The sequence below is a fragment of the Lathyrus oleraceus genome, chromosome 5 (genome assembly GCF_024323335.1).
Source record: "Lathyrus oleraceus cultivar Zhongwan6 chromosome 5, CAAS_Psat_ZW6_1.0, whole genome shotgun sequence".
NCBI lineage: Eukaryota > Viridiplantae > Streptophyta > Magnoliopsida > Fabales > Fabaceae > Lathyrus > Lathyrus oleraceus.
The window spans coordinates 494921041-494935992 of NC_066583.1; the positions used below are offsets into that span (position 1 = coordinate 494921041).

A 14952-nucleotide genomic window follows, 5' to 3' on the forward strand; every position below is an offset into this window, starting at 1 on the left:
AACAGCAAGCTAATCCTATCCAGGAAAAAAACAAGCATACAAGCATAAACAAACAAAGCAAATATTCCAAGTAGCACATACTATATCCAGTCAAGTGGGCTCAAACAACGGGCTCGACTGCCAAGGCAAGTCATCTGTACAAGGTAGTGTTCGCTCTTAACCCTGACATTGAGAGTCAGGGTGAAGCAGATGAAAGGTGAGTGAGGGGTGTGCCTCACAGCTCTTATCCCTGTCCAGGGAGAGCTTCAGACAAAGGAGCGTGGGTTCAGAAAGATGGAACCCTTCTACACTCAAGACTCTGACACAACTGTACACTGTACAAGATCTTGGGTTAATGTCCCAATGCATCAACACAGTGGTGTGAGCAGACGGACGACTCAACAAGAATTGCAGGGGATAGATTGCATATCCCTTGGGTTCTGCCAATTGCCTTAATCAAGGACTTTACCTGCTTAGGGACAAATGTAAACAAGCACAAACATCACCTCTTAAGGAGGACTTCAGACAGTTGCCTGGCCAAGTAACAAGCCAGGTCTTCCAGACTACATGAAGTTAGAAATTCTACCTCAATTGGTTTATACAACCAAGCAACAGCAAGCAAGTTCTCAAAGAACTGTTAGCAACTAATGTACCTGAAATCAATCAAGTATCATCAGTACTCAGACAAACCAACAGTAAACAGCAAAAGTCAACAGTCAATCTGTACAGTCAAACACAAGTTAGTGCACACAAGTGCAAGCCATGAGCTCAAACTCAAGCATCAAACCCTACAACACAAAGTCAAGGTTATTCATAAACAATTCACAAGTCAACTAAAATTGACTTGAAGCAATCTCCTTAAACCATTTGCATCTCAACCTGAAAATCCAAACCAAACATGAGAAACAAGACCACTAGGCCAAGCCTAGGGTCCAAAGGAGATGAAAAATCCAAAACATCAAGTTAAAATTATACAAAATCACAATCAATCAATTTAAAAACAAAACCAATTGGTCCCATGCTCATATCATTCATCATTATCATTTCATGAACAAAATAGCACAAACTAGGCAAGATTGAAACACATTGGTATAAACAGAATGATCACAATCAAACAAATACCAAAACAGCTCAATAATTTCCACAAAAATTCAAATCTAAACAGAACACATTCAATGAGCTTCATATCAAATTTCATGCAATTTGGACAAGAGGAAGTAGGTCAATGAAAATCAGAAAGTTCAGACAAGTTCAAGCAAGCCAACACAAGGCATCAACACAAGCATCAACTTTCATAAATCATAAAACAGTGACAAAGCATGATAAATGAATGGGATCAAAATCATAATGACCTATAATGTGTCTACAATTCACATGTCAAATTTCACATCCATCCAATTAACCATGAGAATTTCACAAATCAAATGCCAACATGTGTCACAAAAAACCACAAAATGAGCCAACAGAAGAGAAAATCTCAATCAATTAGGAAATGCCATCAATAAATCCAGAAACATTCACATGTTATCTCAACATACATATGCTCATTCATGCAAAAAATTGGCTCAATTCAACATCCCTAAGCATGGCAAATAAAATCATGAAGTTCATCAAGCTTGGTGTGACACAAATTATCACACCTCTATTCAAAAATTCATATCTCCCCAACCAGGTATCCAAAAATTACAAACTACATACCAAAATCACCATCAAGGAGTCCAGAATAATCACAAAAAATTTCATTAATTTATTTGGAAGCATCATCATTTTATGAAGAAAATGGCAAAGCATATACACATGTGACACATTCAACCAAACCCTAGGCATTTTTATTTTTCACACGTGCACAAAAATGATAAAAATCATCATAAAAAACTACATATCTCAAGAAGAACAATGCAAAAAACCTCACCAATTTTGGACAAATAATGAATCTCCTATGAATTTTCTAAGATCATGGATGAAAAATGAAATGGAAATGAAAAAGAAATAAAAAATAATGAAAATAATATGTGATAATGGCACAATTGTAAATACGCTTCAGTAAAGCCAAAACGGCGTCGTCCTCATTTAAGCGCTGGCGCGTTTTCATTGGCCAGGGGATGGCGGTAAACACAATTTAAACAAAAGAAATGGAAAACGAAGATCAAACATGGCCTGGCTATCGTTCTTCATCAAGAACACTCAACAATTTCCAGAAATTGGTCAAGAACTTTTTTCAACCAAATGCTACAAACCATACACCATTAGAACCGTCTAAGCATGCACATCATGAATATCCAATTGGTTTCTCCTAACTCTCAACATGTTAACCGGATCGATCAAAAAAAGAATTGAGCATCAAACTTCAATCTCAGATTTCTCTCTCAATACTTAATCAAATCAAAAACCACAAGTATCATGATGATCTACATTGAGAGATCTACAAAAGCCATATCATAGTTCATGCAATTAAGAATTTCGAAGAATTACCTTATGATGGTGGCAGAAGTTGATTTGCGCGCTTCCAAGTCCAAATCACCAAAACAGAAATAGTTTAAGGCTATGGAAGTTGATTGGAAAAGGTTCCTCAGCTCAATGATGCTCCAGTTTGAAGAATCATGAAATTGCCATGGAAGTGTGATGTTATGACAGTTGTGATTCAGCAAGCTTTTGGCATGGATCTTGTGAAACAGTTCCTCAACAATGCTTATGGAGTGTGAATCAAACAAAAACCAGCAAGATTGATGAAGAATTGTTTGAGAATTGTGGAAAAATGTTGAAGAAACTTTGAGAGAATTTGGTGAAAATTGGAGGGAAATTCGGTTAGAACCTTGGAGAATGAAATGTGATTACCAATTCTGTAATAATTAATGTTATATACCAATGCCTAATCCATCTCTTAATCACAATTAGCAAAATTGACATGTATTAGTGCTAATGCAATTTCAAGTGAAAGTCCAAAATAGCCTTTTCCAAATCAGGCCAATATGACAGCAAAAACCAGCTGGAGCAAGTCTAAAATGATGTATGTGATGTGTTGGAAAAGGCCTTGTGTGAAAATACCATGTAATTATCAAATTCACCATTTCACACCAAAAAATGCTAAATAGTCCACTTGAAAAATGACTTTTTGCCATGCTTATTTTTGATGAAATTTGACCATGCACCATGAAAGTACATGTGAAATGGGGTTTGCTCAAAGAAAGATCACCCAATTTGGCCATTCCATGTGAAAGTTATGGCACTTTGAATTTAGGCATTTTTGGAAAATGATTGGACCATATCTTGTCAAACACACATGACAATTTCAAGTTCTTGGACTTTTTGGAAAGGTGAGAGCAAGATCTTCAACTTTCATGTTGAACAAAATTCCATTTGAAGCTTGTATGATGAAGTAATTTTGGGGAGAAAAACTTTCCATTTTGGGCAGTTGAAATTACAGGTCACCTGCTATTTTTGGAAACTTTTGATCTGACCTCCAATTCTCCAACCTTGGTCTTTGATATGTCAAATGTGACTTATATGGACATGAATGAAGCCTTTCAAACCACTTCCCACCTTCCAATCCATAAAATCAGGCACAGTTGACCACAGTTGACTTTTCTGATTGATAGATGAAATTGGCCATGCACTAATCAAGTTAAACCCCAATTCTCTCTTGAAATGGTTCAAGGATGAAACCCTAGCCTCCATAAGCTCAATATACTCACATTATGATCCCCATATCCATTGTAGACCCCATCTCCTTGTCATGCCCTGATTGGCCCAATGCAGATGATTAGGGTTGACCAGTGGTCAAAACCCTAATCTCAAGGTATATGATTAAGCACTTTGGATGATATCAAGACCATGATGATGATGATGTATCATTTCCACCAAGATGAAGCTCAACCCCCTTGAGAATCAAGAAACCCTAATTTGAATCACACCCTCAGATGATTAATGATCCATTCAATGAAACCCTAACTTGCATCATCAACCTCTTCATCTCCTGATCAAGAATTAGAAGGATGGCTTGCACAATGTAACCACATGATATGCAAGATGCAATGCCTAATGTCCTAAAAATGATATGCAAATATGTTAAGCTAGCCCCAAGAAAGGAGGGCAAATTTTGAGGTGTTACACTTTGATGAAGACACGTTTCTCATTTGACGCTCATATAAAAAGTTAAGCAAGGTGGAATATTGAGACATATGGCTTGACACTTAGAAAAATTTTGATATGTCAAAAATTTGCAAACTTCCACCTTAAATTTCTACAAGTTACAAGCTCTAAATGAAAAAGTGTTGAACATGAAAGTTGTTCCTCTTGATATCACCTTTCCAAAGAGCTCAATTCATTCATTTTAGATAAGGAATGCATAGGTTGCACATGGCATGAACATGGTGACATCACTTAGCAAGGATCAAACTTCAAATTCAAATGCACAATTGCCTAGCATTCCAACATGACTTCAGCATTGCTTACACTCAATTATGGATCAGATAGAGTGATTTCATGGGCCTACACATACCCATGCACCCATGTATCACCATTTTGCCAAAATTTGAAAGTGATTTCAAGTGTGCAAATATCAATGATCTCAGCTATAAATAGAGCTCCAATTGCTCAGAATTTCACACACATTGGCGCCAGCTTTGATCCCCCATCTCAAACCCTCACTTTGCAAAGGATAAACCTGAGAAATTCATTTGAATTTGAGGTTGAATTTCCAATGTTTTGAAATTCAAATCTCCAGGAATCCACAGCCTTTTAATCATCCAAGCCTTCTTCTGCAAGGAAGTGGAGTGAGATCAAGCACAAGCAAGATCAAGATCAGTTGAATCCAGGCCTCCATTGAAGGTATTTTCCAGAAATTTTGAACTCTTCGATTCTCTCAAATTCTTGCTCAATTCTACCAATTCTTTGGTTGTCTGAAGTCCTACCAATGTAGGCAAGAAAATTGAGTTGCTTTGAGGACAAATCGAAGCAACTCAGTTCATGTACCTCAAATGTTAACCCCGTGTATCTCTCAATATACTTGGAGTTAGAGTGAATTGAGGCCAAATTCGAGATCATTGCCATTTTTACTTTAAAATCATGTCCCTATTTTTAATTTTGGTGATGGTTGATGGTGGACCAGTCCGGTGAGGTCCACCGGAGAAGAAGACCGGAGCTACAGCTTCGGCCATGCGCTGGCATGTCTCCCAGCCACATGATCTTGTTGATTTTATTTTAATCTGGAGTGTGCGTTTTGATTACCAATGTTGCCACCCGCTGACTTGAGACCATGTTGGAACGCGTGTTTTCCACCACTTGATCTGCCACCTCAATTAATGAGGAAGATCAAGTGGTCCACGTTTTTTCTGATATTTTAATTTTCATTTTATTTGCTTTATTTTCAATAATTCATATTAAATTCAATATTGATCCAAAAAATATGGGACTTTTCACCAAAAAAATTCAAATATTTTTCTCTTTCATATTCTGAATTAAAACTATTTTTTGGATCATTATTAATATTTTTCATGAAATAATTGATTTTGCATTTGTTTTTAATTGTTTAAAAACATTTTTAAATGTCCAAAAATTATGAAAATTTTTCTCCAAGGTCCTTTGACCTTGTTTGACCTATGATAAATCTCATGGCCATTTCTTTGGTGTTTTGATGAGATTTTAGGAATTGGGCAAACCATATTTAATTTAAATGCATTATTTTAATATTTTTTAATTTGAATAAATGCCAAATAAATTTGTTGACCAATTGTGATGACTTGTTTATGTTTAACTCTTGTTGTTGGGTCTTGGTAAAGGTTGATTTGACTTTGTCAAATTAATATCATTGGATTTAGGGGATTGATGGAATGTACATTCCATCTCCCAAAATGAATGGATGATATTATTTTGGTAAAAGACCTCCTTTGACCAATTTGTGATTTGATCCATTCCTCTCCCACTTCATCTTATTCTCTTTCTTCATTCATTCATTCCATTTGGACTATGACATCTTAAAGTCCTAATGCTAGTTGATTGAAAAATTGACATAAGTATGGATGAGATTAGGCCACACCTTTTGCATATTCTTTTTGTGTGTGGTATGTTTCATGAGTATACTCCATTATACTATGTCTCTAACATGCATTAACACCAAAATCCTATTGCCCGACCTCAAATAGTTGTGACTTCTACATAAGTCTAATTACGATTGCTTAACATAGCGCTCAATTTGTGACATAAAAGGCATAAGCATTCTAGTTAGTGAGATTGTAAGTCTCCCCTCTTTCATGGTATTGTATGGAAACTTGACCTTCTTTCCTTCCATTGGAAGATGTTTTGGCTCAAGGATTCATGCTTGTGATAAGTGGGTTGAGTGTTCTCCAAAGAATGTCTTGAAATGAAAAGCAAAAGCAAAACAACACTAACTTCTAACCTATTAACTATTAACTTTTTAATTTCAAGCTTTTACTTTAATGCAATTTACTTTTAGCACTCTATTTCATTTGCCATTGTTCATATCATTCTAATTGTTTATGTTAATGCAATTTTCACTTTGTCCATTTGGACCATATTGTGTGATATATTTTGCTTGTATATACTTTGCTTGTTTGTGTGGTCTTTGATCATTAATGAACACAATAATAACAAAAAACCCTAAAAAACTTTTGAGTGGACTGTTGGCTTGATCTTGGACAAATGAACTTAGAATCTAGGCAACCTTCCTATGCTAAAGGACTTAGCCAATGCCAACTTGTTGAAGAACCAATTTCTTACAAATTTGAAATTCATCTTATGCATCTTTAAAGACATCTCTAAGTTCATCTACAACATGATCATTGTGAAGCTGTTATTTTGAACCTGTGACTTGTGAAATTCATCTGTTACATGGTCTACTTTGAAGAAGATCATGGAATGGATAAGCTTGGACGTGGGCATCTTTATTTGATGCCTTACTCTTCAAGATAATATAATTGTGCATTTGTGTGTTGTTGGATTCTAAAAGTCCAAGGGAATTCTGGGTTTCTATTGACATTCTTGTCTATTGGATTGCTACCCATTCGGTCAGATCTTTTCAACTCTAAACTTTTAATTTTGTACATAGGATAGTCTCTCCATCTTCTCCCCATTTCTTTAATTTCAAAATCTCTCCCTCCATTTTTTCAAAATCTTCTTTGTGTGAACTACTTATGTTCTAGACTTTGACCACTTTTGCAAAAGATAGAAACTTTGGCCTTATGCCATTGCATTTTCAAACTTTTTTTCTTAAATCAAACTTGTAAATAAACTTAACTATACTTAACTTAAACTTTCAAAAAGCCAAAAAGAACTAACTCATTCAAACCATTTTTAGGCCTTTGTGCCTTTCAAACTTAATTTTTTATAAAAATAATGCATCCACTTTGAAATTTGTATCACGAACTACAAGGTTTTGATCCCTCATTTTTATGTTGGTACGTAGGCACAAGACCGAAGGTCTTGTCAAACACAAAAATATAATTATTGAATTCTTTTCTCATCCCCCCATTCTGTTTGTTTATAAACATCACTTTGTACAAAATACATATGCACACAAAAAGGGCTCCCTAGAAGTACCTATGTCACTTTGGGTGCCACCACCTTCCCTTTGTGTAACCAACCCCCTTACCTATGATCTCTGACGTTTTATTAGTTTTGATTTGAAAACTTCTTACTTTTGGGTTTTGTTCATACTTTTTCCTTTTTCCCTTGGAAACAATAAAAGCGCGGTGGCGACTCTTGTTATTTGATCTCTAGCTTGTCAATAGCTTGATGATCATGAATTTCCCGCTACAATATGAAGCTGATTCTTTTGGCCCAATATCATTGGTAATACACTCTACAAGTTTTATTCAAGGACCAAGCTCAAACTATTCTTGGAAGGCCATGGAACATTGGGACATTATAGGTCATTTTCAACCATGAAGCACTCAAATTTTTCTAAGTTATCTGACCATTATTTTATGCCAACTTCAATATGCCATAATTTTATGCTCAAACATCCAAATGCAACCTTTCTTAGCGCATTGTAAACTTGACCATGATGTTAACACATTGCAAAAGGAATGGGGTCAAAAAGCCTCTTGAGTAGGATGCCCCGTTGAGTTAAACATGGCAACTTAAAACTGAAGAAATCACCATTGCCCGAAATTTGATCATGACTAAACTCAATTCCAAGCCAAATTAGCAAGCGTTTTGATCCTAAACATGTTTAATCAAACCTCCAGAAGTTAATTGACACTTAAAACGCATCATTCAGCTGAGTTTTGATGGATTGCAAGTCACACTTTCCATGCATTTTGAGCAAATTGGTTTTGCATGAATTTAGCATCATTTGGCACGTATGAGAACACCAATTGCTTCCCTATAAATAGAGGAACCTGTTGCCTTCACTTGCAAGCTTTGGAGAGTCAAGAAACCCCTGCTGCAACTTGAAATTTTTCCAAAAAATTTAACTATCGTGTTTTGAGTTTCAACCTGTTTCAATCCATTTTCTTGATTCTATTAGCTCCATCGGCATCCTCTGAAACTTCTGCAATAATTCCCAAGCTCTGATACCTTCTGAATTGCCCCAACCAAATCGAGCTTCATCAACTTCTAATCACCATCTGGACAAGGTAGTTCCGAGCATCATTTGAACTCAAACAAGTTACCATAATGTAGTCCTTCACTCTCTAATGCTTTCCCCTAACTTATATGGTGTTGATTGATCGTGGTCATCGTTTAATTTTACTTTTCGTGTTTTGCTTGTTTACGAAACTTCTTTGAAATTCCCTTTGCTTAGTTCATATAAATGAATTTGAAGCATAAGGTTGAATTTGGAATGAGAAGAGGATCACAATGGTGGTGGTCTCGTGTCTTGAAGTTACCAAACAATGAAACTCCAGTGAGAGCTCACCGAAAAAGACAACAAGAGTATTTCTCCAGTGGTCAGAGTTTAGACTAGACACGTTGACATTTTGAAATGTTTTGATTGGTTAGATTCAAACTTGATCCTGTGTTTGGCTTGCAGTGTGTTCCATCGTGTTTCTCATCATTTGGAGTGTTGGATCTGCCATGTCAATTAATGAGGTGTGATCTAACGCTCCTAGTTTTTTTTCTGATTTTAATTCTTTTTCTTTTATTATTTTAAATTTCATTTTCTTTAAAAATTTGTAGTAATTTCATTTTTTATCCAAAATATCCCAAAATAATTTCTAAAATTCTCTTTTATTTTTCTTCTTTTTTTTTACGATTTTTCTCTTTTCTCCTTTGTTTTAATTGGTTTAAGAATACTTTTTTGTAGTTTTAAATTTTGATTTTTATTTTATGGTTCTCATTTTATTTCCAACCTTCCATAATTTTCTTGGCCATTTATTTGGTGTTTTGAAGGACTTTGTGGATTTTCCATTATATTTCTATTTTAAAAATTATTTAAAAAATACCTTTAATGCATTTTTATTTCATTTAATTGCATTTTAAATTTGTTTGACCTTGTGGACTTCTATTGGCCTTGAATCATGATGCTTTTGACTTTAAGTCTCATCAAACTCAATGGATCTTGGGTGTTGATGGGGTGAAAACCCTAATCCAGCGAAATGGATGATTGATTTTGATGATAACTTGATCAATTTTTTGATTCAATTTGGGTGTGACTTCTCTTTTCCCTTTCTTCTTCATCTCATTCTTCTCCCTTTGATCAATTGGACGGATTGTGTCTATCTTGTTCATGATGTGTGGATTGGTGCTTGATGAACTTTCATTATTTCAAATCTACCTTCTAAGTCATCATGAATCATTTTAGGTACTTTAGATTGATGCATAAGTTTGTCCTAAGTATCATGAAATGTGGATTGAAGTAATGGACCATCCTCCTAGACTTTGTGCTTGATCACCCCCTTTCATTTTCTTTTCTTGTGTGGTATAGCTTTGGGAGGATGATTTACATATCATTTCTCTAGCATGTATTAACACAAACATTATTATTGACTGACCTCAGATAGTTTTGACTTCTACATAAGTCCAATTACAATTGCTTAACATAGCGCTAAGTTTGTCCCAAAGGCAATGACATTTTTATAACTGAGATTTTAAGTCTCATATTCCTCATGGTATTGTGTGAAAATGATGCTCATTTTCCATTTATGAGAGCTAGTGGAAAACTTGTTGATTTTTATCCAAGTTGGATCCCTTCTCATAAATGATGTATAGGCTCATATTTTCATACTTATGAGTGGATGGTTGAGTGTTCTCCAAAACATGGCCAAAACATCTTTTCATCTTCATTAACATCTTCTACTAATACCTTACTTGTATTAACTGTTACTTCAAAGTCATTTATCTTTATGCTTTTTATTTTATGCCATTTATTACATACTTTATATTTAACATTTCATATCATATTGTTTGTGATTATGTCATTTGTTCTTTGTCCAATTGGACTTTACTTTCATAGATTTGTAAAGAAAACATTATTAAAGTAAAAAAAAAACTTAAAAGAAACTTGGTTATCCTGATTTATGGACTTGTGGTTACTATCCTTGACATTTTGTGGAGTTATGGACTTATAATTAGGATCTTGACCTTTGCTTTGGGACTTGTGACCTGAGACTCTGGAATCCATCTGATACCTTTGACTATGGACTTCTCTGTGAAGACTTGGCTTGGTTACTTTGGTTTCATCTGACACATGGATTACTATTTGCTTGCTTGAGGCTTAATCCAAAGGAGAGAATTCTTGCTTGACTTATGTCATAAAGCTTGCTATATCTTGGTTAGGTATTTCTTCTGTATCTTTTACTTTATGCTTTAGGATAGTCTCTTCTTCTCATCTCATTCTTTAATTTTCAAAATCCTCCTTCTTTTTCAAAACCTTCTTGTTTTAAACTTGGACCTTTTCTCAATAAACCTTGACTTTTGTCAAGTGATTTTCAAAACTTTTTTCTTTAATAAATGTCAATTCACCTTAAGCATACTTGGACCAATTTCAAAGGACTAAAAATGTCTAACTCATTCAAACCATTTTTGTGCCCTTATGCATTTTTTCCTTTTAAACTTTTTCTGAAGGCATTAAATATGAGTCATTTCCATAGTTTACATATAATTCTCCTATCTCCATAGTATTTATGATGATTCTTTTCCATTTGTGGGAGCTAGTAGCATACTTGTTGATCCTTATCCAAGTTGGAGTCCTTCTCATGATGATGCAAAGTTCTCATACTTGTGGGTGACTAGTTGAGTATTCTCCTTAAAATGAAAAAATGTCTTTCAATAATAAAAAATGAATCCAAACAAACTCCTTTTGTTATTTTTACCACGAACTACGACGTTTTGATCCTCCATTGCACTTTGTTGGTACATAGGCATGAGACTTTAAAAGTCTTGGAAAACATCAAAAATAAAGAAAATGCTTTTTTTCCATCCCTCCAATCTTTTGCAAAAAAACACATTTTTTCAAGCTAAAATATGCACAAATTTCAAAAAGGCTCCCATGGAGTACCATGAATGTTTAGGGTGCTAATGTAACACCCGAGGCCAGAGAGGCCAGAGAGTCGTTACATATTACACCCGAGGGCGAGGGAGTGGTTATCAGTGCACGAGTCATGACAATGAGACACTCCTAGCAGCTTCTGGGGAAAAACCGAATTCACATCAGAACGAGAGGGATCCTAAGGTTGTGCAGGAAAGAGACTTCATGGTTGAAGGAAGACTTATAAGGATTAATTGATACTACTTATACTAATAAGATGCATCTTTTTTTCGGTAGCCTAACAGATAAGAACTCCATAGTTAAGCGTGCTTGACTTGGAGTAGTATTTGGATGGGTGACCTTATGGGAAGTTTCTCAGAAAGTATGTGAGTGAGAAAAAATCATGTTGAAAAGACCAGTGCTAGTTTATGGGGTTAGTCGGTAATCCTGAAAGCAATTTGGGGTGTTACGAATGGTATCAGAGCCATACCTCTCCTAGTACGATATGGTTCAGGGACGAACCAAGCGGAAGCTGATGGGCATGTAACGCCCGAGGCTAGAGAGTGGTTACATGTTACACCTGAGGGCGAGGGAGTGGTTTTCGGTGCACGAGGCATGGCAATGAGACACTCCTAACAGCTTCTAGGGAAAAATTGAATTCACATCAGAACGAGAGGGATCCTGAGGTTGTACAGGAAAGAGACTGCATGGTTGAAGGAAGAGTTATAAGGATTAATTGATACTACCTATACTAACAAGATGCATCTTCTTTACAGTAGCCTAACAGATAAGAACTCCATAGTTAAGCGTGCTTGACTTGAAGTAGTATTTGGATGGGTGACCTTCTAGGAAGTTTCTCAGAAAGTATGTGAGTGAGGAAAAAGCGTGCTGATAAGACCAGTGCTGGTTTGTGGGGTCAGTCAGTAATCCTGAAAGTAGTTTGAGGCGTTACAGCTAATACCTTCCCTTTGCATAACTAACCCCCAAACACCTGTTCTCTTCTTGTTAGTTTTGTTTTAAAACTTCATTGGGTTTTGTTCGTACTTTTTCCCTTTTCATTTGGAACAATAAAAGCACGATGGTGAATCTTTCTTTTGCGAGTTAAGTATATCAATAGCTTGATCTCAAACTTTTACCGCTACAGAAAAGTGGCGACTCTGCTGGGGAGTAGTCCCTAGTGGGTTAAGCCCGTTTTTTTATGTGTATATATTAGGTTTGCTAATGTTTGTTATTGCTTGTTCTATCTAGTGCTTGGTGATCTATGTGTAACGAGATAAGTCCTATACCCAGACTTGAGATCTCTTATGATAGGAGTGTGGTATAGTCATGTTCGGCTTATATGGAGTTAGTCCTTAATAAGCTAACTTGAGATCCCCCGCTTAGTGGAGGCCCCTTTGGGATTACTGATGTCACGCGAGTAGTCGTAGTTGGCATTACTTTTTCTGACATGGGAGCCCAAGAATTTGAGGACCTTAAGACCCTTAACTCATCTTGGCCTTTTAGGATGTAGTGCGGTGGTTATTCTGGTGTAGACTTGAATTAGTTGATACACGATAATACATTTGAACGAGTTTCTCTTGAGAATATTATTGGTTGACGAGAATTCGTATGAACCAATAATATCCAAAAGATGGAATCAAGACTCCAAGAACTTTTAGAACCTTGTTCTACAGGTGATTATATCCTTAGTACATACATTATGGGTTAGTTCTTACACTTGGCTTCATGCTCGTGACTCTGAACCTTTGAACCTTGTTTGTGTGATTTGTGTGACCTTGTTTTTGATTTTTGCATCATGCACTCATCAAATTCATAAGAATTTTTACACAAATTTTAAAGAAACTTAGAGGCTCTTGTTGCAAACATCGCAGATATTTTGATCATGGACATTGGAAGAAGGAATACTCAGTAATACAATTTCAGATGTCCTGATCTCATGGAATTAAGAAAGCTAGCATCTTTTATGGATGATCCTAAGGGTTTCAGACACCATTTTGGAAGACTTTTATCTGTGATATCTACTGACATTAAGGATGGTCTGCTCTGCACTTTGGTTCAGTTTTATGATCTTGTCTATCGGTGTTTCACTTTCCCTGATTATCAGTTGTTGCATAACATGGGGGAGTATGCTTATCTTTTGGTTGTATCGGTTTCTAATAGAGATCATTTTAGTAGGGTGGAAGGAATTCTTGAATCTTGGGTTATTGTCATAGCCATTCATCTAAGGAAGTCTGACATAGATTCCAATCTCACTGTCAAAGGCGGTATCAGAGGGTTGAATTCAAAGTTTCTATTGGAAAAAGCCTTTTCTTTTGCCAATGTTGATGGCATTATGGTGTTCGAAACTGTTCTTACCTTACTCGTCTATGGTTTGGTCATGTTTCCTAACATTGACAATTTGGTTGATGTTAATGCTATGAGGATATTCTTGATTAGGAATACGGTTCCAACTTTGCTCGGTGATAATTATTTCTCCATTCAATATAGGTATTCTAAAGGGGGTGGAACTATAGTTTGTTGTGCGCCTTTACTATACAAGTGGTTTATTTCACACTTGCCGCAGTCTCCTATCTTCCAAGTAAATAAATATTGTTTGAGGTGGTCTCAAAGACTTATGTCTATCACCAATGATGACATAGCTTGGTATTCTTCTGTTTATGATGATGTCGAGATTATTGATAGTTTTGGGGAGTTCTCTAATGTGCCTCTTCTTGGTACACATAGAGGAATCAACTACAATCCGACTTTGGCAAGAAGTCAACTTGGGTTTGCCATGAAGGACAAACCTAATAACACTTTATCCTTTTTATTATGAACATTGATTCCATAGATTCCATAGATCTAGTTTCTTTTCGCTTATGAACATTGAAATTGTATTTCCGATTGTAATCCTTTTTATTAATAAAATGAGATTTTAGTACATTGGAATGTGTTATTATTATGTTTACAACTTTTGTCTCAAAGTTCCTTGGAAAATAAAAAATAATTAACATTTACATTTGCATATCATGCATCATGTTGCATCTTGGTCTTGCTGTGAGAAAGTTTTCCAGTGGTCTTATTTCTTTCTTGGTCTTCATTCAGACAAGTTGTCTCACTGGTACAATACTCGAGCTAATCAGTTGAAGAAGATGGACCGCCTAGAGCAAGGGAATCTTGAGCTTCGTGAAGAGGTGAAAACTTTGAGGGACGGATATGAAAGGCTTACTTCTATGATGGAAGCTTTGACGGCTGCTCATAATCAACCTTCACCTCCTCCTCCGATTCCGCATTAAAGGATCATGATTTCCGAAATTTTCTTTAGACCTATCTTAGTGGCTCCCATCAGTGCTCTGCAGCACCACAAGCCTTCTGGTTTCCCTTGGGGTATGCCTCCCAACTTTGTGCCTGAGGGGTACCAACCTGAAGTTCCAGTAGCTCAACCTATGATGATTGTACCACCTCCCGTGGTTCATGTTGCTTCGTATGTTGAAGAACCTATTTCATGCTGACCAAAGCGAGACTGCTGATGTCTATGAAAGAATAGATGAGTCCCAAGATCAACTTCA

General features: G+C 36.0%; 1 protein-coding gene across 1 annotated transcript; it reads left to right on the forward strand.

Moving 5' to 3' along the window:
* Positions 1 to 13340: 13340 nt before the first annotated feature.
* On the forward strand, positions 13341 to 14679 carry LOC127081523 (uncharacterized). The gene is made up of 2 exons (XM_051021772.1): positions 13341 to 14085; positions 14489 to 14679. Exons 1-2 carry the CDS (start codon positions 13341 to 13343, stop codon positions 14677 to 14679), a joined length of 936 nt encoding a protein of 311 aa, XP_050877729.1.
* The last annotated feature ends 273 nt before the right edge of the window (positions 14680 to 14952 follow it).

Coding starts and splice junctions, on each gene's coding strand:
- LOC127081523 (XM_051021772.1), top strand. CDS start 13,341: ATGGAATTAAGAAAGCTAGCATCTTTTATGGATGATCCTAAGGGTTTC. Junction 14,086..14,488: donor TGATGTCGAGATTATTGATA/GTTTTGGGGAGT, acceptor GTCTTCATTCAG/ACAAGTTGTCTCACTGGTAC.